Here is a 25417-nt window from a genome sequence, read left to right as displayed (position 1 = left end):
AAGGGCTTCTCAGGACTCAAGAGGCAGAGGAAGGTGCCCCTTAGATTTAATCTTTACAGAACATAAAACTGGTTAGTCTGCTCCAGTCTCCTCACCACAGAAAAGTTTGTTCCTCCTTGGAACTTTAAATCTGGAAATCTCATTTCAAAGACAGTAATACTGTGCTACAAACTGGAGTTCATAGTTACATACAGGGAGAAAAGCATTTCTGAATATACAAATATCAACACTTTGACTTCCTGCCATGCCAATATTAATTTCCAATTGTCATTATTTGGCCAATACCTTTCTACGTGAGTTCTTATTTTTGACTTAGTTAAGTATTCCAACTCTTCATTTTCTAGAACAGACTAATATAAAGTAATGGTTTAGTTTCATTATTGGCAACATTTCAGTGCATATTTCTGAGGACTCTACTAAATCACAATATACATTTCGTTAGTTGACAGCTTTGGGGTTGTATTTTATTAAAATGTTAAAATACCAGCAATTTCTCTTTTAACCATAAAGCACCTTTTATGTACCATCAAAAGTGCTCTCTGTAGAAAATGTGTTCTTTGTGGAGAAAAAAACACAGTTTAACATCTTCTTTGCATAATTTTTCCAAGAGAAGATAGTTTTTATTAAAAAACAACAAAAAGCCCAAACAAAAATATCCAAGAAGGACTAAAATATAATTACATTCATCTCCATGTGACAATTGATATATTGTCAATACAACGTACTTTAGACTAATAAAAGTTGCAAAAGCAGCAACTCTCAGTAGTTACCACTGCAACCCGGCACTGGGGTGGTGTTGCATAAGGCTGTAGCATATAAGAGTGCTCCCCTTCTTGAGAAGTGGCAAGTTTGGACAATTATATAAAAGCACAAGAGAATTTAATTTACTTACATGCCTAATAAGAAATCTGAAATCCACATATAGTCAATAAAGAGAGACAATGATTCTGAAGAAAGGGTCTGGTTATTTGTTTCAAAACAGTATCCAAGGAAGTACATAGGGATAAGCATTATGGAAAAAAATATGCAGTAGAAGAAGTATAGGACTGTTTTCACGTCTGAATAAAAATAATTTTATGCAACCATCACAAACAGTCTCAATTCTCATTTCTGAATTTAGCTGTAATAAATCCATGCTCTACCTGGCACTGCTCCATATTTACAATACTGTGAGAACAGAAATCAGACTCCAGCTATTTATTTCATTGGCAAAGAATCCCCCATCTCTGCTCTATGCTCTCTCAGATTATGTTCAGTCAAAGCCAATATAGCTATCAGCAGTGGTAACTGGTAAACTAACATCACTATAACCAAATGTTTTCACATATCTATGAATTATTACAGATGTATTGTCTGCAAAGCATGTCTGCTGCAGTGCAATGTCAAAAGGCAGCAATTTCTCTTTTAATGAGAAAATATAATACCACAAAGTGGTCTCCACAAATCCATGTTTGGACTAAAAAACATGCTTCATATGCTTTTGTAGTCTCTACCCACAGAAGTCCTTCTTCCCTTATTTCAGCCCTGTTCATTTTTTGGCATGAAGTCTATAAGATCGTAAATGTTTTGCGATGAATATTTTTTTGTGATACATAACTATACTCTCAGTGTATCACAAGGGACTTTTGCATTCCTTGAGTACTATTAGAACTCAAAACCATTTATAATCTCTGTTGATGGCAACCTGTCTTATGCAAATACCCATGTGCATAAACCAGAATTTTGCCAGCAAAGCAGCAGAATGGCTGTATGCTGGAAAAAAGGACTGTTTTCACTAATGAAGAAGAAATGTAAGCTTTTGATCAAAAGATCTTGCAGAGTCTTTGTACAAAACGACAAGTGTTATTAGGTCCTTCATCACCACTTTCAAGTGCCCCTGACATGAGATTACTAATTCCTAGCCTCTATATGTCTTTATTTTTTTCTTTTATATCAACAGACCTGTTCTGACAGCTTCCACATGTGACTTAAGGTTTTTTGAAAGTATGACTCATAGCATTTGAAAATTCCTTAGGTTAAAGACATTTAGGATTAAATGTGCTTTGAAGTACAAGTCTGCATAACTGCTTCTTTGGTTACTCAAGTCTGAAATTCAGATTCTCAAACTGCTGTTTTCACATATTCTGTAAGCCAGAAATATATAAGTTTTCAGCCCACGGCTTGGACAGGGGCACTCTCTGCTGGGTTAAGAACTGGCTGGAGGGCCGGGCCCAGAGAGAGGTGGTGAACGGTGCTGCATCCAGTTGGTGGCCGGTCACTAGTGGTGTCCCACAGGGATCAGTGTTGGGCCCAGTCCCATTTAATATCTTTACTGATGATCTGGATGAGGGAATTGAGTGTACCATTAGCAAATTTGCAGGTGACACAAAGTTGGGGGGGCGTGTTGATCTGCTGGAAGGCAGGAGGGCTCTGCAGAGGGACCTGGACAGACTGGAGAGATGGTCTGATCCCAATGGGATGAGGTTCAACAAGGCCAAGTGCCAGGTCCTGCACTTTGGCCACAACAACCCCATGCAGCACTACAGGCTGGACACAGAGTGGCTGGAGAGCAGCCAGGCAGAAACAGAGCGGGGAGTTTGGATTGACAGGAAGCTGAACATGAGCCAGCAGTGTGCCCAGGTGGGATGCCAATGGCATCCTGGCCTGTATCAGGAACAGTGTGGCCAGCAGGACCAGGGAAGTGATTCTTCCCCTGTACTCAGCGCTGGTGAGGCCACACCTGGAGTACTGTGTCCAATTCTGGGCCCCTCAGTTCAGGAAGGATATTGAGGGGCTGGAGCAGGTCCAGAGAAGAGCAACGAGGCTGGGGAAGGGATTTGAGCACAAGTCCTGTGAGGAGAAGCTGAGGGAACTGCGGTTGTTTAGCCTGGAGGAGGCTCAGGGGAGACCTCATCGCTCTCTACAACTCCCTGAAAAAGGAGGCTGTAGCCAGGTGGGTGTCGGTCTGTTCTCCCAGGCAACTATCGGTAGGACAAGAGGGCACGGTCTTAAGCTCTGTCAGGGGAGGTTTAGGCTGAATATGAGGAAGAAATTTTTTACAGAGAGAGTAATCAGGCATTGGAATGGGCTGTCCAGGGAGGGGGTGGATTCACTGTCCCTGGAGGTTTTTAAGATGAGACTGGATGTGGCACTTAGTGCCATGGTCTAGTAACCACTCCATTGTTGGATCAAGGGCTGGACTTGATGATCTCAGAGGTCTTTTCCAATCTGGTTGATTCTACGATTCTATGATTCATGACTAAAAGTTTTCAGGTGCCTGAAAATCAAGTTTCTGGGTGTAACCAGAATTCTCTTAGTGTTACTTTCCTGATATGTTAAACTTCAAACGCTACCCACAAGGTAAATCCTTTGCCTGCAGCACTCAGTCCAATGCATTCCAGACAGAATCCCACTTCACTAATTCCCATTAATTTTTTATTTAAAAATTCAGATTTTAGACTTACTATCCAAGATGTAAAATACATCACAGAGGTACAGCATGACATTGGGATTCTGTGTCCCACCTACAGCACTGTGTGAGTGCTCTGCACTCCTTGCTGCTGGCTCCATGGGCGAGTGACATGTTTCATCTTGGCTCTCTTGTGTGGGTTGAGGTGAGGTGCCTAAAGTTAAGACTACGGAAACTAAAATGAAGGAAAGTCTTGCTATAGGGAGGGGCTCCTAAGTGCTAAAGAGGTCTTGTTTTAGCATGATCATCTTCATATGCTGTATGGAAACCTTAGTGCCTCCTTTGAATTTCATGGAGCTAGCCATACCTATGGCATTTAAAAATATTAGTCACTATCACAATAGAAACTATCAATAATTAATGGTAGAAGTAACAAGCCAAAATAATATCATTATGTGTATGTGGACTCCACCTTATTTGAATGAGCTGCTCAGCAACACACCTATCCCACATTGATATAAAGAGATGTAAATTTGATCAGACTGTTGATTAGTGTGCATTGTATACTGTGAACAAAGTAGACATGACAAAGTGAAAAAATGTTGTTAGACATGTTGTGAAAGAAAAGATACAAGGCACCTCAGTTGCAGAATTTCTCTGGGAAAATGTTCAACAGCAAAGAGAAACAACTTTTACTTATAACACAGACAAATATAGCCAACTTACTAAAAATAATGCAACTTGGAAGCAAAAACACAATACCAAGATGCTGAACACAAAGAAGAGAAGAACCACTGAGCAAGTGTTTCAGGAACCCCTTACACTCCTCATGCAGAAGCCTGAGGGTGTGGAGTCATGAGATCAAAATGTTACGGTTTAGTTATGATTGCATTTTTACTCGATTTTATTAAAAATGTCAATAAATCGATTTATGGTTTGAAAACTCTGAGGTCTTGCTTACCATTGCTGTCTCTGTACTGAAGTTATTGGTATAGTGATATCACCATGCAATGTTATTTGGTTATTTAGTTATGTGCATTTGTAGTACTTGAGGTTAGCACTATCTAGAAAGGGCTGGAAATACAGTATTCTGTTTCACAGTTTCCCGCTGTAGATACAACCCCTCAGTTACAGCATGAATCATTTAAAACTGCTAGTACTGAACTGCAGATTTACAACAGTAGCATTTATTAAAAAACATGCTAATTTGAAGCAGTAATTGTTCTACTACCAGGGCACAGCCCTTCATAACATCCCTTTAACAGTTTTTTTATGAAGATAGAACTTTAATTTTTCCAGTAGCTACAAAGTGCAATGCATGAGTACCTTTCCTCATTTGTTTTTCATTATGTATCACTACCCAGAGGCAATCATTAGCTAATTTGCTGATTTACAGTTGCAGTTTACTAGCTTTAAACAATGCTAAGCCATTATGATTCCATTCTTAGTGCTATGAGAGGAAAATAACTGTCCTTTTACTCTAAGCTGCATAACAAAGTCCTCCAACCTACATGCTTCTAGCTTCTCTCACATCTAAAATTATTGTTGTATTCCCTTCCTTGTCAGAGTTAACCCTAAATGGTTTTTAGACTGGTGCTTTCTCCTAAACCACAGAAAACTCTTATTTTGCCACCTATCACAATCCAAATGAGTTTATCTTTATATAACTATTAAGTTTATACTTTATAGGAAGTAGCAGCTATTGCCTACTCACTTTCCCAATAAAACACATATTGAAAAGTAAGTTGGTTACTGCTGTTTTTTCCTTAGCTGCCTGAGACTTTTTTTCAACATGTTTTTTAACATGCAAGCAAATTAATTAAAGTGTAGCATGTCTGTTGAATTGCCCTAATATGTACTGATGAGTGATGTGGTAAAATGCTCCTCTGCATATTAACAAAGGAGCACACGGAGATGATGGCAGGTGGGACAGCTCAGATCACCATGCCCAGCTCCTCCCATCACAGGGAGGCATCTGTCACCAGCTACTGGTGGACTGTGTATCACTGGAGGGACTGTGGGCCAGTGTGTCTGTCTGTGTGTAGGTGGGAGCTTCAGTAGCTGGAGAGGGGCTGGAATCCCAGAGGCTCTTATGTCTGGATGCCAGTAACTGGGGAGACTAGGATGCAGGGACAGGCAGTGGGCAGACAGAGAGTCTGAGGGGGATCCACCTTGGAAGTATGCACATATTTCCTGCTAATGGAGGGACATCTCAGCCTACCTAACACGTTATAGTTACATGTGTCTTAGCATAAACAGTGAAAAAATATCAGATCAAATCTGCTGAGAAATATAAGATGTTTAAGAATCTCAATCCTAATAACATCACTGCTTGTCGATTGAACTGTAGTTCATTTTGTAAGTGCTCTGAGCTGGACTGTGATCCCAGGCAACTGCTGAGCAGCAGAACAAGGCTTGTATTGACCTCAGATGACTTTACCATACTTTTAAGTGGGAGGGTAACAACCACTAAGACCCAGTTACAATTGCTGGGTGGGGGTGAGGGTGTATTTGCTATATTTCTATTTTACAGGAGGATAAGTTAACACATTGGTCTTATATCTTCATATAACAGACAAAGATCACTCCAAAGCCGCCAGATGATTATCTTCAGTTTTTATGTCCGTGTTTCAAAACGCGCTTGGAAAAGTGGTCCTGATTACACAAGAGGTCAGACAAGGTCCCTCCAATCCAAACCAAGATGCCTTAGTTTAATTTTTGTCTGTTTTAACCAAGTACTTGCGTATTTTTGTTGCAGCATACTAAATATTACTCCCACTCTAACCAAATATTGTTCTGCATCATGTGATAATGCACACTATCCCAATGTGGTCCTCTGGATCCTTGTTGTGTGTGTGAGAAGTCCCCACGTAAACCCAAATTAATGCTCTGATTGTCTCTACCAGGCTATCTGTTCTTAGTTTCTTAATAGTGTATGTGCTCTGTTTTAACATCATCTTTGATGATCTGCATAGACTCAGTGGGGATAGTGAGAACTGAAACGCCCTGCCTAAATCAACCCAAGAACCAGGGTCTCCAGCCCCAGACTGTACTCTTCTTTGTAACCACTTCCAGAAAAGAGAGGAAAAATCTAAAGGCTTAAAGACATGAAAAGTTCCTCTAGAACTGAAGCCTTCAAAGCCTGATTTAAATAACAGCAAGTCAGATCTAAATCACTGAGGGATAACCCTACAATCATGCACTGTCCTCCAATAAAACATGCACATACACTTTCCTTTTTATACTGATGAGGAAGTAGCAGGTACTAGAAAAAAAACTTGGACTTATCCAGATACAGTGGGTATGTTTTGAATAAGGGGAATTTTTCATTGCACTTTCTTAATTTAAAGGCATTTGGTATATAATTTAGGGACTTCAGTTTAAAAATGAAGAGCTAAACCAAAATGACTGGAAATGCAATTTAAGCTATAGTCTGGATACCTTCCAGTTGTCTTACAGAAATTAAGGACAGAACGCAAATCTTCTGCAGAAGAGAAAAAAACCAACCTGTAAATCTGTCCCTTTGCTTTACTGCAGTAAAGGAAATTAAACCAGTGAAAACTTAACACAATCTTTTTTAAATTAGCAATAATGAAAAATACTGTGACAGCATGCCTAGTTTCATTTTTTGGATAATCCTGAGAAACAGCACCTTTCTGTGAAAACAACATGTTCTTAAATTAATGATAACTTGTGGAATGACATTTCATCTAAGGTAGAGATTTAATTTGAGGCTTTTACATTTTGGTGTTACATTGAAATTAAAAATGTCTGGACACTGAGTTAGCCCTAACTATTTGAAAATAAACAACCTCTTTAAAGATGACATGATTAGACATTTTTCAGAAGAAAAAATTATAGTGTAAAGCACAGCTTTGATCACCGTCATTACTGGCCAGGATTCTCTTCTGACTATACTCTGTACCAGACAGCTCTCACATCTTCTGAAATATGCCTCTGTGACCTTATTTGTTTCCTTGTTAATGCCAGACTTTCTCGGGAATTATTCTGATATTACTGGTGTCATGATTGAGTCTCTGTATGATCCTAAGAATGTCATCATTTCTTCACTTGCTAGTTTAAATAATCACTTGAAATGCAGTTAATTTCTTGCACAAGAAATGGACTCTCAACTTCTCTCAGTATTTATATGTATTCCCTCCGTTCCACAAAAATGTTGCCTTCATCCTTACACCTACACAAAACACAATCAGAACTACCAATTCCTCACTCTGCCCCCTCCTGAAATTCGTCAAGGTCCAGTTCTGAACATAATCCTTTTTTCTCCAGTAATAAAAATGTACTCACTAAGTCTTCAGTCTAGCAGATTACTATAGTGCTGATTATGTATGGAACAACCTAGTCTTCATCCCAGCACACTCTATCAGCTGGTACTTGCAACACATTACTGTCATCAGTTTAACAACAGCAGACCCCTATCAGAAATGCAGCGGACCGCTCAATGGTATTTCAATGACTGAATACCTCCATGAATACATATTTTAGAGTATTAGTCACTACCTTCCTTAAATACTGCATACATTCAGATGAGGCCTAATGAATGTAATGAATGAATTAATACTGCCATAGGCTCCAAATGACTCAAAGGACAGACAGAACATTCTACTGGCTCACAGGCTCCCAAATGTAAACACATGCAAACACATTCAAACAGGATTTGCAAGTTCAAATGAAAAGATTTACTATGGAAAGCAAGTGTTAAAAAAGAGCCCAGCAGAATGGCAGGTAAGTCCCCACTTACCTTTTTCTACTGCTATTTTATTCTGTCAGTCTTACTGCTGATTGGTATATTTAACGGGAAAAAAAGGGAGATGTTAGTAGGAGTAAAGTGCTCCTAGCAATAAGTGATGCTTCAAGAGCTAAATTGCACATAAAAGACCTGAATAAAATTGTTAATTGTTCAAAGCATTGCAAAGGTTGCTTGTATGCCTGGGGATTTTGTGATCACTAATACTAGAACTGTTTGGGAAGGAGGAAGATGTTTACAACCTTTCTTGTCCTGTCTTGAATCTTACTAAGCTAGCTTTGTTTTATTCTTTAGATTCTTCCATTTGCATTTTCGTGTCTGCATTATACCTCCCTAGCAGAAATTGAATAGTCAAGATAATATTTGTGCCACTTACATAAATTAAGATGTCATAAAATCCAATAAGTTTTTGCAAGTCACCTCCCACAGTAGAGTCATAAATTGATCTTGGATATTGGTTTGAAAAACAAGGCAAAAAACATTTAACATTAAGATGGTTAGTGTTCAAAGTGGGAGGATGGCACACTTGATAAATGAAAACCAGACAGTGCACATGAAGTTTTCAAGATTTTATAATAGACCAATAAATTCCACATGAATGGTTGGTGCATAGTGAATACATTTGGGACGTTAAGTACAAAGGCCAGGAAATACGGATAATTCATGCGACAAGCACCAACGGATATTTCCAAATCTCACCAAGCACCTTCACAGAGTTGAAAACAAAAGCAAGCAAGTAGGTTCATGCATTGCACTTCCTTGTACCAGAGAAAAATATCTGAAAACCAACCTATACTATTTCATATTTTATTTTATTTTTCAGTTTTAAGTACGTGATTGATGTCTTTTTAATAAGCCTTACTTCAGCCAGGCCCAACAATTCGTAAGATAGTGGCTACAGTTTGAGCCCAAGAGAAGTCAAGTTTTTGATGAAACTGGAAGGTTTTGAGAAAGAACTAATTCTGGCTACTCAAAATAGTCATACCCAAATTGGTTTAAATGAAAGTGTAATCTAAACTGTTGCCTGGTGACAAGTTAAAAAGTGAGCATCTCATTCCTGTTAACATCATAAATTATAATCTCAGAAAAGGATGTATTTTTAAAATTTGAGAGAAGATGGGACTAGTGGAAAAAAGAATGGCCTACTAAAATATTTCAGGAAAATAATCCAAAATTTTTGAAGCTGAATGAACAATTATTTGTTAATAATCATAGACAAAATACTGTCCTCAGCCCAAGAGATATACACCTCTAGAGCAAGAATTTCATGGTGTTTCTAATAATAGAAATATATATCACGTGTAGGGTGAAGGTCTGTTTATTTTTAAATTTTGAGAAAAATGCAACTTGGGATTTTGCCGCCATTTACTGATGTGAAACAGATACAACCTCCTAATACACCATGGCTTAAATTTTTCAGGCATATAATACCTAATCTGGCAAGGCATTGGCTGTTAGCAGACTTTCCTCAATGCATCGGGAAGATTGAACCATCAAGCTTCATATATTTCAGAAATACACATTCAGAGGACTGGTGACAGGTATTATCTGTTATCGACAACTGCCCGGTCTTGCTCAGCTATGAATACGTCTCACAGTACATGTACAGATGGCCAGTTCTGTCCTGTGGTTAAGCTAATGGGGGCACGATGTGAGAAACTGCAGGACACTGCAGAGAACTGAAGAGTAGATGGTCAGTCCTGACCTGTCCTAGACTGACAAGGCAACAATGCAAGAAGACTCTACCAGAAACCATGGAGAATGAAAGGGGAGAATCAGATACAATAACAAAATCCCCCTTCTTCAGGTATAATTCTCCAACATGCTACATCCTTAGGTGCCCGGTGAATTTTATTAAGAATTGAAAGAATTTAGGGTCTTTCCATGTCTGTCATTTCTTATTTTTCTATATTCACAATATCTTCTCCCATGCTCTTCTCCCATCTCTCCTCCACTCCACTACTTTCATTCTTTTCTCCTCTTTATGAGCAATCCTTGTCCCTCAGCACAAGCATTGCAGGGTTTGTTGCTTTGCTCTCATTCTCTCAGCTGGGCTTTTAATCTCTCTCTCACTGAGGTATGTTATTCCACTGTTCCAAATACTTTGGTCTTTCCCTAGACTTAATTCCTTTATTTCAATACCGTCTTTACATGTTTCTTTGAAAATTCAAGTTTTCTGCCCTTGCTTGCTTTCATAATCTGCTTTCTTTATCTTGCTTTTATTGCTCCCTCATATCTCTCTTCCCTTCTTGCTGCAAGTTTTCATGCAGATTCTTCTTCTTGTCTAAATTTGATTCAGTGCACTTGTACCAATTCAAATCCAGAATAAAAAAGCTGGTCCACTGCCATTTTAAGATATATTCTAGCAATTTCCTTTTAGATGCTAGAAAACTGTACAATCTGGAGTTTTATTTTATTCTTGCCAATTCTCTTTCCAAACACTTTAATTATCAGTGAATATATAATTTCCATGGCTACAAAACCAAGCAGAGATAGTCTTGCAACTGTTTCCTTCCTGAAATATCTGTTTGCTACAGTTATAGGAAACAGAATAATTCTCAGGATAAAACAGTTCTGCCTTGCAAGCTGGAGGGAGTATTGCTTTCAGCATATGTCATTGCTTGCAAGATATAAATACTTATCTTCTGAAACTAATCTGATGTGCTGCATCTGTAAATTTTTTTTCCACTTCATTACACTGCAGAAAAGTTTATGCAATCTAATGTGATTTGATAATACTGCATAATAAGTCTGCATGGAATACTAAGTGTTTCGGGAGCAAGTGTTTCTCATATAAATGACCTCTATTCTTTGCCAGTATTAGAGAAATATGCCAAACTGACCAGTAAAGAACCCCCTTTTTTTCCCTACAGTTGTAATGACTCATTTAGTGGGCTGTTGTGGTATTGACTGAAATATGAGGAAGCTCAAGTCTGGGGCAAATCCTGAATATTCCAACATTCTAAATATGAATTCTTGTTACTACTCTTAGTAGTTGAAGATTTCACTGCCCAATATGAACCCCAAATTCTCAATGTTTTTTCATATTTTGAGCACTGTTCCCTTCCTTTAATTTGTTTTCTACTTTATTATGTAATTTAAGCTACAGACATGCATTTCAAGTAAATAGAAAATGCATCTGTTCTACAGACTAAGATGACTTTTCTATTAGGTTTCTACTGCTTAATGGGTGTATATTATTGAAACCTGAGTGAAATAAATAAAACTCAATGAAAATTACTTTTTTTCCCCCTGCTTATGTTATGTTTAGCACATACAAGCCACTTCTGATGCTTTTTCCAAAATGGCAACGTATAATAGGCACCTCAAGAGTAATAAATTAGAAAAGATCCAAATGGCTTTTTCCATTTATTTGTTTAGGGTATTTGCATGAAGGGTGGCCTTGCAAGAAAGTGAAATGGCTAACAAAGAAAAGTGAAAAATGACCAAAGTTTTGTTGCTTCTAATTTATTTGGTAGATGCACTCAGGCTCAACAATTGCGTTTCAGTGATTCTCTGTTTTTTTTTTTTTCTTTTTTCTCTGAGCTGCAGTGTCCACATTTAAATTTGGCAAAATTCAACTTGCAATGAAACACAGGTCCCTTCTGCATCTCCTCTACAGCCTGATTTACACAAACTCGATTTACTTTTATTTGTTTATAATACTTTTTCTTTATTTGCATACCATCTAGGTAACTGATGCAGTTTCATCACAATACTTGGAAATCCCAATTTCCAAAATTAATTTTCATTTATATACATTTATTCTTTTATTGTTGTTTATAGCTAAATAAAATTAAAATAACCTGTTAAGTTTTCACATATCTTAACAATTTTGGCAAGAAAAGCAAAGCAAAGCAAATCAAACCTGGTTCTGAAGCCACTTTTTGCAATGACATGCTAACAGGTAATAGAAAGGGAATGATCTATTCTTAAAATAAGATTTGTTTTAAAAGAAACAAGCATACATTTTAATTCTGCATGTCAGCTATATTGTGCAAGCACTTTTTGTCCAAAAAGTAGAATGATTGATGGCAACTGGTTGGTAAAATGGAAAGAAATACAGTTTGAATTTCAAAGTCTTTTCTTTTAAGAACATTATAGAGAACTCCCAGCTGCAGCATGAGTGAGGATTGGTATAACCCTCTGAAGTCCTGATAAATATAAGTGCATGGGCTACACATGATTGTAGAGATCCAATGTTGAACAAAATGGTACAGCATCACACTTTGACAATTTATTTATAAAATACCCAAATGTGCGAAGTTCAAAACTTGCTCATTTTACAGTTTAGCCCTCAGAAAGATTAGTAAGTAGTGTTAATAACGTAATTTTTTGAGATTTTTTGCAGAGCAAAAAACCCAAACAAACAACTAAGAAAAGAAACTGGAAAAACCTGTGTGATCCTGTGATTCTAATACATAGCAAAAGAAACTAAAATATTAAAATACTTCAGTATAGTATTTTATATATTGCCCCCAAATAAGACTCACTTTTGGAATATCTGTTGGGTTTTTTTTCACTTCAGCTTTCTAAAAATTTGGATGTCAGAAGTTGCAAGGCTGTACAGTTAGACACTAATCAGGGACTGGAAGGTGCAAATAAAAGATAACAGAATATGGGGTTTCTAACCTTTAAGTTGCTGTGTCCCCACTCAGACTTAAATAATTCGCACCTGACAGACATTCTGTGATCAAAAGAATTTGTGTTAGTATATCATCTAATGGTTTGTTAATATTTCCAATACAGAAACTCACTAATTGGCCCAGAAAGAGTTGGAGGACAGTGTGAACACCAAGGCTACAGCTAAAGCACCTTGTTAGGGACTGATATGTAATGTTATGTACTACACTTGAACAGATATACTGATTTTAAGAGATATTTAAACGCAGTTTTATGTCATTGCATAAGGTAGTACAGGGGCATGTTTGTGGCCTTGGGATAATAATGTGTTCTTATGATCCTAATTTAAATGAAGTATTTACTTATATAATTTCACTGAAAAAAAATATTGCACTCTTTATGATTTCAGATGTGGCACTCCACAGATTTTTACACCATAACAAGAGCTACAGAACAACAGCAAGTAGTCAAAGAGAGCTATTAGCTGTCTGTGAGTAACAGCACTTAAAAAGATTGTAGAAGCTATTAAAATGCAGGTAACCATCATTTCATCAGGAAAAAAATAGGTCTGTATGGCAAAAGAAAATTCTTCATCTCTAGTCTTCTACTTTATTGTCCTGGAGCTATTATACTGCATCTCCCTCTTCTAGTGATTGCTGCACTCTCTTAGAGCCCCGTAGGTCAAACTCAAGGTACTGTCTTTCATAACAAGAATAATTTTTACAGCATTTCTGCTACAGTTTAAAGAGGTACATTGTCTGCACCTTTGATAAAATGTAACTGACCAGATTATTTTAAAAATTAACATATTTGAGAACTACATTGACCTCTCTATTTGACAGTGGTATTCATATGAATAGCAACCCTAACTCGAACCCTAACCAAAAGGAAAAGTATACTTCACCGAGGCCATCTGATTGCACAAGTAAAACTATTCTTTTAACTTATTCCTTTAAGATACTTGCTAGTATCGTTTTCCTTTCTATATTTACATTTTCCCCAACATTGTATTATTAGGAAAGACAATATATGCTTTATATTTTATTTCTCTGATCCGTCAGACTGATTCCTTACACAGTTACTTATGCACCTTGTTGGCTGCAGAGGAGCTCTGTGCAGTACCAGGTCGTTATAAACAGATGGGCTGGAAGAAACGGACCATATTTTCATGTGATGTAGCTACAGATAATAATCTATATGCATATCAGTAACAGAACGTAAGCTGTATCTCTATACCCAAGCAAAGATTTACTGGAAATACTAAGACAGCTGGAGAGTCATAAACCTCCTCCTTCCAAGAGCAATAGATAACAGGACACACATGCTGCCTCTGGGGAAGCAATTGCTGCCATGTGTCTGCAGATATGCTATATCCAAGGCACAGCTCAAGTCAGCTTGTCTATAACCATATACACACAGGCTATATATATGTTCCTAGGTGCATGAAAATATAGGCTCACATGTATATTTGAGCCTTCCTTAACTACCTAAAAAGAACAGCCTTGTTTCTGGACCGGTGCTTCTGTGCCCAACACGTGAGATAATTCATCTAACACAAACCTTTTCTTCCTATGCATGACTGAAATTCAGAGTTGCACATCTAATGAACACAATAAGAGAAGAAGGATTACAGGCATGTAAGACTACTTTTCAGACATTTTATTTTACCAAATACATATCCTCTTCTTAAATTATCCAGAGTAAGCAATAAGCATATGGATATAGGCAACTGGCAAAAAGGCCCATCAGCCAGTGAATGAAACTGAACCATGCTCTAATATTTATATTGTATTTTAATTGCAACTGTTAAATATGTATCTCTGAAGTTTCATGCAGAAGTATTTTTTGCATATACCAATGTCACAAATGTACCAGAGAAGAACATAGATGAATTCTGACGAAAGATTTCTACAACAGGAAGTAATTTTTAAATACATATCCTTAAAGTTCCTGTAAACCTAAAACAGTATTTTGGGACAAACTATAAAAGTTCTCAATTAACACGAAACTGTTCATTTTACTACATTAATCAGGTTCAAATGAAAATTCTTAATAAATAACGATAATACAAAACCTGGAAGTTCTCTATCATCTGTACATGAAATCTACTGACATAAAGAGCACTCTATATCTGCTATAACAAAAAGTCACTAACTTGAGTTCATCAAAGGGCTAGACTGAAAAACACAAGTATGACTGGTATGCTGGAGGCAAGGCTGGTGTGATGATGTCAAGTACCATGGCATCTTATTACCCCAAGCTTTTCCAAAACAGAGCCTAAGGCTTCTGTAATTGGCACAGCTGAAGTCTCTGTGCTAACCAGTCTTATCACTGAGTGCCTACATGTCTGTATCCCTGGGAACTGATGAACCTTGTAGCCTAAAATTATTACCTTTTTAGTTCCTTGGTAGACTAAATGTGGTTAAGAAACTTCGAGAAGTGAAAGAGAAAACCCAAGGCTTCCATCTGAGCTGAACTCACACTCTCAAGATCTCTAATGAAATTGGACTTGTCCCAAGTCTTGATATATGAGTTAGTTAACACACACACACACACACACAAAAAAAAAAAGGATAACATGGGTGGAGATACAGTCACATGATAATGTTTAGCCAGCAAATGCCTATAGGGTTATTTTGTACCAACCAAGACTGTCCTCTATCAGATAAATAGCCAAGTGGCAACTTGTGAGCGATCCAAGTGACAGCAGACAAGTATTTTTGGGATCAGGCTCCTGAAAAATCACATTTGTTTAATGATCAAATGCTGCACTGCATGATGCAGACAAATTTGGCTCTATGGAAACACTCCATATATTTTTTATGTAGGAACTTAAGAATATAACTGCATACACTATGAATATTTAAGGACCATATGCAGGCTGGATCATCAGTTGAGAGATGCCCTTCACTTAGATCTCTATATAACAAATATAAATATTTATTAGATTGTACTTGTACGAACATCGTGTATAATACTAAAACATGTATAGCTGCATCAGCATTTTCTTTTATACTCTGTCTGGAATAGAAAACAATTTTGAACTGAAAACTTGGTAACTAACGTCAACGAGAGAATTATTTTTGCCAAGCAAGGACACCTTGCAGGGGATGACAGAAGAATTTATCCTGCACAAAATCTTTCTGCAACATTTATAATAAGATGTTAGAGTTTTATGTATTTTGTTAGTGACGTTTAGCCCATTGTATAGCAATGATTATGAAAATCAGATCAAAACAAATCAAATCAAGAAAATACAATAAAGTCTGCTTTAGAGCACATTGTCAGTTTGTGAGAAATTCATAGCAGTGATGAGTTTGAAAGCAGTGTTCACATTTATTGCTTCATTGCTCTCAGGACAGTTCCTCTGGTTTCACGAAGCAAGACTTATTTATTCAGATTAACATCTTTAAGAATAAGATCCAAAATACGGTTTGCACAGGTAAGCAAAAAACTCTAGAACTGCAGGTTCCCAGATACTGAAGATTTAGTGCTGACTCTGGATTTCGCTCTTAGAAAAACATGAAAAAGTTGCCTTTACTTTAACTCTGTATTTATGTTGCTGGATTTTTTCCTATATATATTTCTATTTTTAACAGACCAAATCCTCCAAAATCTGAATAAATCCACTCTACCTTCACCAGACCGCCATTCACAGCTTCCTCCTAAACCTCAATAGGGTCTATCAGATAATATAAACATTATCCTGTTTATCGCTATTATACTGAAAATAAAATTTGATTTTTCAAGTCACAGCAGATGCAAGCTGAATGGAGATTAGCTCTTTTTCTAAATGCCTTGGGCATAAATAGGTAATCAATCATATTTAATCAATATGTTGTTCAGCCATGCAGATTCCCATGTCTGTAATTCCAGCTTTATTCTAATGCTCTTTAGTTTCAGTACATTCTTCATTGATTTTTTTCTTCTCACCCCAAAGAGGCACAGAAATTAATAAGTGGTACATCTTAAAACTTAGAAATATCTATTTAGATATTAGTATATATATATTTTTTTTCCCTGTTACCTACCATTATATCCAATATATTTCACTATTTTAAGGTTTGGAACAACTCTTCTTAGTTGTCCAGGCCCCACTATCATTGACAATATCCTACTGTGATTATAGGAATGGGCCTCAAAAGTAGCAGAATCCAGCACCAGTTGCTCACTTTAACATACTCATGAAAGCAGTAGTAACACAGGCACAAATATGCAATGAAGAGGAAGTGCAGGTCTGTATACGCAGTTTCCATCTACATTTAGAAGTGGTAGAACGGATCTAATAGCCCAAGAATTCCCATTTCAAATATAAAACAAAGCCTCCACAACTGCAATTTTGGGGATTGCAGTCACATATAAATGTTGATTATATATTTTAAAAATCTTAAAGTGTGACAAAACGCCTCCCATTGTCAGTCTTTTAATTGTCTAGGTTGGTACTAAATAGGCATGAGCATAGTTGTTTCGGTTTGTTTGAAAACTATTGAAAAATGTAAATAACCATTGATCTTAGAATAAATAGTTGAATGTGACATTTGCTTTTGTTTTAAACAGCTTGAAGTGAGAGGAAGAACAACACGACATTAAAAGCACAATCTATCTTATTGTGTGGTTCTTTTCCAGTGACTTTTTAAAAACATTGCTCTTATTCCAGAAGATAACAAGAAGCTGTGTTTGGCTGGTTTGATCAGTGAAATGAGAGGCGAGAGAGAATATTTGCTTTTAAAATTGTTCTTTAATCTGGCTGTCCTAGACCCAAGAGCTGTATCAGCTTCACAGGGTCTTGTTAGACTGGCTTATTTCTTGCAAACAAATTATATATTTCTTTGTAAATGCAAGAAGCTCATCTAAGCATTCATATTAAAATTAGTGGCTTTCTGTGCAAAAGTTTCCTTTCTTATCCAGGAGTAAAAATGCAAGTGGAGGTAAAATAAAAAAACAATGTGCATTTTAGTCACAAATGTGTTCTGTTTTGGTAACTCTTTGCATCTGGTCTAAGGGAACAAGTGATAAGTCACTTCAAGACCCACATTAGACCCTTTAGCAAGGCTCACCGCAGCTCTTAGAAAAATGTAAAAAACCAATAACACTGCACAACTCATTAGTAGCTTCTGATTCAGAAGGAACAAATACAGATCCAGAGTCAAATGCAGTCCAAAAAAGGATCTGAAATCAACAGTGTTTTTGGCTTAGATCTAGGTTAAGCACCCTTCAAATATTTAGCTTTAATCCCGAGTGGAAAAGTCTGGACACTCTGATTAAAATATACTGTATGGAACACTGGCTTTGCCCAGGAAAGTTGCCCCATCCCTACAAGTTCAAGGCCAGGCTGGATGGGGCTTTGAGCAACCTGGTCTAGTGAAAAGGTGTCCCTGCCCATGGCAGCAGGGTTGCAACTAGATTATCTGGTAGGTCCCTTCCAACCCAAACCATTCTATGATTCTACGATTCCATTATTTATTGCCTCAATCGCAGAAGATCTACTCAAGTACTCTCCACTTCTGTATTAATCATGAATCTCAACCTGTCATGCCTATTGCCTGTTTTGAAAGTTGCCAAGACCTTAGCCTTTAAAAATGCTTATTCTTCTCAAGAGAAGACTGCTGAAGTCTCTCCCCAGTCTGTAACGATAATACCAGTGTTAACTTTCCTTACTATATTTGAGCAGATGTCCAAACAAATCACAGAATCACATAATCATAAAATGGGTCAGGCTGAAAGGGACTAAATGGATCATCTAGGCCAACCTCCCTGCTCAAGTGGGGTCATGCAAGAACACATGGCACAAGATTGTGTCCAGATGGTTCTTGAATATCTCCAGTGAGGGAGACTCCACAATATCTCTGGGCAATCCGTTCCAGTGCATTGTCATCCACAAAGAAGTTTGTGGAGGACTGCCTCCTCTAATAGGGATCCCATGCTGGAGCAGGGGAAGGACTCTTCTTCCTGAGCAGTGGCAGGAACAACGTGCAATGAACTGATCACTATAAGCACCATTCCCTGTCTCCCTGCACCACTGTGGTGGGGGGAGGAGATAGAGCTTGGGACAGAGGGAGTGGTGGGGGGAAGGTGTTTTTTAACACTTATTTTACTTCTCATTATCCTCCTCTGACTTTGTTGGTAATAAATTCAAGTAATATCCCCAAGTTGAGTCTATTTTGCCCATGACAGTAACCAGGGAGTGACCTTTCCCAGCCCTTAACTCATGAACCTTAAGTTATATTTTCTCTCCCCTGTCCGCTTGTGTAGAAGAGTGATAAGAGTAGCTTTGATGGGTGTCTGACATCCAGCCAGGGTCAACCCACTACAGCTGTCTTGTCTCAGTCCATGAGTTTTCCCACTTTTACACTTCTGATTCTCTTCCTGATCCCACCGGGGGGAGTAAGCAACTGTGTGGGGCTTATTTTTTAGCTGGGGTTAAAGCACAACACCAGGTCACAAACCCAGGACCACCCCTTTTGATCCAAGAAGGTTGTATAGTTGCTGTCAGTTACACTCTCCATCCAAATTCACATCAATGAACTGTAAAATGATGAAGGTTCACATAGTAACTGGTTTTTCCCTTTTGCATAAATCTTCTAATGTCAGTACCTTCTCTTTCTGTGGGTAATCTTTTGAAGTTCCTCTAAGATACTCTCTAGGCTACACACAATGAAAAGCAAGTTTCAAAAGCAAGTAAAGAAAAAGGCATGAGGTGTGTCACTTCCCCTTCCCTCTCAAGCCCTCTTCTTTTCTGAAAGTTGTTCCAAATAATTTTCCCTCCACTTAGGCCTGACATTCAAAATGTTGAACATGAATATATTCACCACAATGACAGGACTTTACTTTTCGTTAGACATTTGCTTTTATGGACTCTCAGAAAGGCCTCAGGAAACCTCAAAATATTTATATATTGGATAATCTAAACTTTTAATGGTTATCCAAACTGATTTGAACAGTTAGATGTTTCAAGCTCAAACAGCCAATACAATATCTGATTAGTAGTGCTCAGCAAGTAGATAAAGATTTCTTCTCAGGAAGAGCTGTTCAAACATTTTAAAAAATCTGCTGTAGTCATTCTATTCTATTTATTGAGTTCACTTTCAGCTCCACATTTAAACAACTATATTTCATTAGAGCAAAGAAAAATGAAGAATATGGATACTCACAATCAATGACATAGTATTCATGCGTATAACTAATCAAACTCGCATATATTAAGCAAAAAATGGTGTGAAAGACTGTAGCCAAAAATTAAAAACATAAACACATAAAGATATTATAATACACTTGTGGGTTCCCTAGAAGCAGAATACAAAGTAAATTGGATAAATCGTTCATTACAAATTAGTTTTTCATCTGTAGGATTAAGTGTGAAAGAACAACAGTTACACACAACATTTGTTGCTGGTCAACAAATAGATCCACTTGCTTTTAGTATCCAGTCAGACATATGATTTATTATATGATCTATCTGGGAAGAAAAACTGTGTTGATTACTTCCTGTCAAAATAAAACCACTTTCTCTTAAAACATAATTTACAAATCATATATAGATATATGACCATGAACTTTTCCTTGTACCTGCACAGCATCGGAGTTTTAATTATCTCAGTCCATAAGACACCAAAATGATTTAGATTGCATTTAAAAACTTTTACAAAATGAAAAGAGATTTTCATTGCAAACTGGTGCATGATAGCAACCCATATATTCCTAGACATTGAATATAGATGTTAAAAGGACACAGGAGATGAAAGGATCTCAAAAACATGTGAATTTGTCCTATAAGGCAGTATGTGTTTTGTGGCTATCTAAGAAGGGGAAATAGAAACACAAACACATTTGCTTGGTTTTATTTGATTAATGTATTATAAACTAAAATGACTCTTTAAATTGTGTGAATATTTTGTAATTCTAAGAGTGTTAGCATTTCAAAATAATATCGAACTGGCTGAATGCCCTCCTAACCTTGACAATCCTGCCTTAATTTTTCCTCTTGCTTTCCATATATTTACCACCCAGGAAAAGTGTAAGAAATGTTCCCTAACAACTGCTTAATACTCTAGGACATCTACTAATACTGTAAAAGAAAAAAAAATACTCCATTTATAAGCTTAATTTTACATTACAAGGGTTCTGTTTTGACATTTTTCACTCATGGATTAGGAAAGTATGTGTATCTGCACAGAAAGGAAGGTCTCATACATTTCGATACTAACAGATAATAATATACTGTCTATCAAGGAAGGGTATACTTTTGAAAGTCTTTTTCTTAGCAGGACTTCTATCTCATTTAATGATGGAAACTGTGTTGAGGTAAATAATACCAGAGTGACTTTTTCCGCCTCCTTTTTTGCTGCTCTTGCTGAGTTGTGACTCTTGGCATCAACAGAATGTGCATCCCTGTTTTGAAATGGCCATGATCTAATCTCTATGCTACAAATACACATGGTTGAGTAAAGCTTTAATAACAAAGATTAATTTCTGTTTCATTTTCCTTTCTTCTGTACTAGGAGAACCATTAATTGAATAAAACTGCGTCTTCTCCTAGAGACAGGATAGATGGGATGTTCATCTTACTCTTGGACTTGACATAGCTGGAAAAATTCAGACATGCTATTTGATAGTACTTTCTCCTCTATTGGGATATCTGTTGTTATGGTGATAGTTCCAGGTAGAAACATTCATGAGGATGATTTGAAAGCTTTGATGTGTACAGTACAATTATTTTTAACACCTTATAAGATAAGGTGACAGTACTGCTCCTTGCTAAAGATGCACCATTGTATCAGCTTTCATAAAAACTACCTGAATTTCTATTTGTTGTGTATCTGTAAAACAATGTTGAATAAAAATATGTAATAAAAAGGATTTGGAAGAACATCCCACCCCCATTTTCTCACAAAGGATATAATTTGCTATTCCTAGGAACTTGCCTACAGTAACAACTGACTTTTAGTACAAAATATAAATTTTATATCTGTATTGCTCTTTTGTAACACCCTGAGAACTACCCGGCATGATCTCTTGTATCCAAAACTAAGCTGTAAACAGATCTACAAACTCATATCACCAAGCACAAGATTGCAGACATATTGCATTGCCCAGACTGTTGTTCAACTGCAAGAGGTAAGCACTAGAGACAGAGGAATTATTGGTCTGAAGTATTTAATCTCAGCAGTACTTGATGTTTATCACAGAGCTTGCCTCACACACGTTCTGAATGAAAGCAGTTACTTACATAGTCCTCGTAGGCCTCGTGTGCAGGTGGCGGGGGTGGTCTGTAACCCGGGACAGACGGGGCGCCCCTGGCTCGAGGGGTGGGAACGCCCCTTGCCACTGGTGGCACAGGGAGGGCTCCACGGGTCACTGGCGCTCCTCTGGGTGCTTGGGCACCTCGTCCAGGCAGGGGTGGAGGAATTGCACCCCCACGACCCCTGTGGGGAGCAAACAGGAATGATCACTCTGACGTGTACGGCAAGAGAGGACATGTCCATGCTACCCCATTTTAAAGGCTCTTACATTCTACTATTTAAAGCATCATATAACTGTGGGATTTTGGCAGTTACAGTGTCTAGCGCTTTTAGGCAATACCTTGGTCAGAACTCCTATTATGGAAAGGCATTATTTTTAAGCCACCCAGTGCCTTTTATACCTGATCCTCTTGTTGCTTGTACTAGTCAAATTCTGAATCATTCTAATTCACAGAGTTGCAGAATTATGCTAAAGTAGTTCTAGAGAATGAAGAAAATGAGGAACTTTTTCTGTTGCTCTCAAACTACTTTACAAGAGCAGCCATCACTCTCATTCTCATGTTTATTAGGGGGCGGGAAAAACAGATTGGCAGAAGATGTTGCAGGACGGCAGAAACTTGCAAGGCAAAGTAGAGGAAGAGTATAAAAGGAGAGCAGTAACTTTCCTTCCTATCTAATTTAGTTCAGCACAAAGGAAAGGCAGCATGGGATTCTGCTTTCCCCTACTGCACAGAGAGAATAGAGCATATAAACAAGCAGGGAAAGAGTTTTAGTGTCCTTCTGGCTATTTATGCCATACCTGCCTCACTGTATTAATTAGTAAGTCAGAAGAAGCTGTTACTGTTTACAAAAAGGCTCTTGTAACTATACCATATAATGAATTAGAAGTGGAGTATATCAGGGAAGCAGTCTGGATGGGTTTTGTTTCAGAGCAGCATGCTCCCAAATGTGCTGCCCTTTCTGAAGATCGAGAGTGCCAGGTATAACCGTGTGTGACACCCAGATCCAGAGCTGTGGCTCTTTCCCTGCTGAGATAACCAAACACAGAGCACTAGCTTGTGATGTTCACTACTTTACTACAAGTTTCAGTAGCCAATTTTAGACTTACACAATCACCGAACTGTAATATGTATAAAAAAGTAATTATTTGGCAAATAAAGTTCCATTCAGATTATGTAGTCTTCTCAGACTATACTATTTTTTGGCCAACGATTTTATGCTACTGACCGTACTGGTACCTTGCTAGCATAACAATATTCTTTCCTAGAAATATCCTTTCAATGGCTTCATAATCTGCTCTCATTTGTTGTTTATTACTTGTATACTATCCACTGTAGCCTGTGAACTGTAGACCAGAGAACATGGCACAACACAGATGACACAAGTTATCAAAAGACAAATATTTTGGTTTACTGACTAGCATGTGTATGTGATTTTTTTTTTAACTATGTTTTTTTACTATTGTTTATACTTTCTAAAGCTATTAGCATAATAGCTCAAGTTACCACACCTTGAAGGAGCTGCAGGTGGCACACGGATCCCTCTTCCTCGAATGCCCCGTCCACGTGATGAGTCCTCAGAACCATTCAAATACGACAGTTCTCTCAGCTGCTCCTGGCGAATTTCATCATTATAATCCTGAAATGCAAAAGGTGAAACTTGCTGATACTTTGTATTTTGGCTGAGCTGTCAGACCACTCAAACTAGAAATTCCATGGATGGTACTTGGGTGACTCGTTCTGCATTATCATTGGTATGCTGAAAAATTGTACAGTGGGAGTGGACAACTACCTAAAATATGTGGGCAGAAAAATGTATATGAGTAGTGAAGGTGATCATAAAGAACATGAACATGCAAAATAAAACACACAAGGCATAGAACATGTAAACATAAAGAAATATACCTATATGCAAAATGTAAATGGACTTTCACATACAAAAGGTACTATTCTCAAAAACCTTGTAATTAGATAAAAAAATTCATTTTATAAATATTTTATATTTTTGGCAAACTTTCTTGGCTACCTTTATGGACTTAAAACATAAATTCCATCTTATATTGCACCTTAGCATAACTGGATAATTTAATACAATACCAATCAGCATCATTGAATGTAGCCTTCAGTTATTTTGTATATCCTGAAAGGAGCTCTCGCTTTAGGACTCAAGTATTAAATGAAATAAAATAGGCCCTTTCTAAGTCAGCAGGGTATCAACTCCAGCACTGTAACTGATGGCTCGGTAAATATCAGATGAACTTCCTTTTCTTACTGACACAAAATAGAATCACAGACTCACACAATGGTTTGGGTTGGAAGGGACCTTAAAGATCTAATTCCAACCTCTCTGACACGGACACCGGTGGAAAAAAATCCCTCACTCAGCATCATTTTTGATGAATGAATTCAAGTGGGACAGAGTTTTGTCCAGGAAGAATTCTCTTGTAACTTTATTACTCCATACCTATATACAGACTCTCTACCAACCCTGGATCTGAGCTATCCAGCCAGGAAGATGCTACTTATCTGCACACACATCATACAGCCACTCTTGTGGCTGCCTTCGGCCACGAAGAACAATCATGCTTCAAGTGGCTTTCCAGCTTGACCTTGCAATTCTTTTCCCATACATACTAATCTTAGCTCTGGTTCTCTCAGGACCATAATATTTTTGCTTTAATATTTTCTTCTTCTTCTATCATCCAGATGGCTGGTGTTGTCTTGTTTAGCTGCTCCTACAGACACTTTGTTGACATCTTCTTTGTTGGAATGCATGTTTGGAAGAGGAGATCCTTGAAATTAATCAGCTCTCTTGGGTCCCTGTCCCTCCAGGCCTCTATCCCACCAAGCAGCTTTCTGAAGAGGCCAAAGTCTGCTCTTCTCAAGTCCAGGGTAGAGCTTGCTGCGCATCCTCCTTGCTGCCCTAAGGAGCAAGATCTTGAACTCTGCTATTTCATGGTCACTGCAGCCAAGGCTGTCCTGGAGCTTCACATTCCCCACAGCCCCTCCTTGTTGTTGAGGACAAGGTCCAGCATAGCGTCTCTCCCTAATGGCCCCTCTAGCATTTGGAAAGGGAAGCTATCCTCAACGCATTCCAGGAACCAATGTGCCCTGCCTGTTGTCCCTCCAACAGATATCAGGGAGTTTGAAGTCCCCCATAAGGACCAGGGCTTCTGAACGAGAAGCTGTTCCTCTCTGTCTATGGAGTGTTTCATCCACTATAATACATAATGAGGAATTTTTACTTATTTTACAACCTTTGTCTCAGTCAGAAGTTCCTTTTTCTTTAGCTTCCTTCATTTGTATTCAGCTCTTTGCAGGCTGATCACAGTACTAAGAGCCCACTGCAGTAGCCAGCTTGCTGGCAGCATAACCACGTGACAGCTAATTACTGCTTCAA

At 37.8% G+C, this 25417-nt stretch overlaps 1 protein-coding gene across 24 annotated transcripts in view; it reads right to left on the bottom strand.

Moving 5' to 3' along the window:
* The window catches only part of KHDRBS2 (KH RNA binding domain containing, signal transduction associated 2), a 735331-nt gene that overhangs the window by 479668 nt on the left and 230246 nt on the right, over positions 1-25417 (bottom strand). For all 24 annotated transcript variants that reach the window (XR_010429445.1, XR_010429434.1, XR_010429428.1 and 21 more), the window contains exons 5-6: positions 23529-23656; positions 22006-22201 (exon numbers count right to left, since the gene is read on the bottom strand). Coding sequence is in view for 4 of the 24 variants with exons in the window: in XM_064650303.1 (XP_064506373.1) it covers positions 22006-22201; positions 23529-23656 (324 nt within the window). In the remaining 20 variants the exon portion in view is untranslated. The remainder of the gene's footprint in view (positions 1-22005; positions 22202-23528; positions 23657-25417) is intronic.

The sequence above is a fragment of the Pseudopipra pipra genome, chromosome 3, assembly GCF_036250125.1.
Source record: "Pseudopipra pipra isolate bDixPip1 chromosome 3, bDixPip1.hap1, whole genome shotgun sequence".
Classification (NCBI taxonomy): domain Eukaryota; kingdom Metazoa; phylum Chordata; class Aves; order Passeriformes; family Pipridae; genus Pseudopipra; species Pseudopipra pipra.
This window is presented reverse-complemented; position numbering and strand designations above follow the sequence as displayed.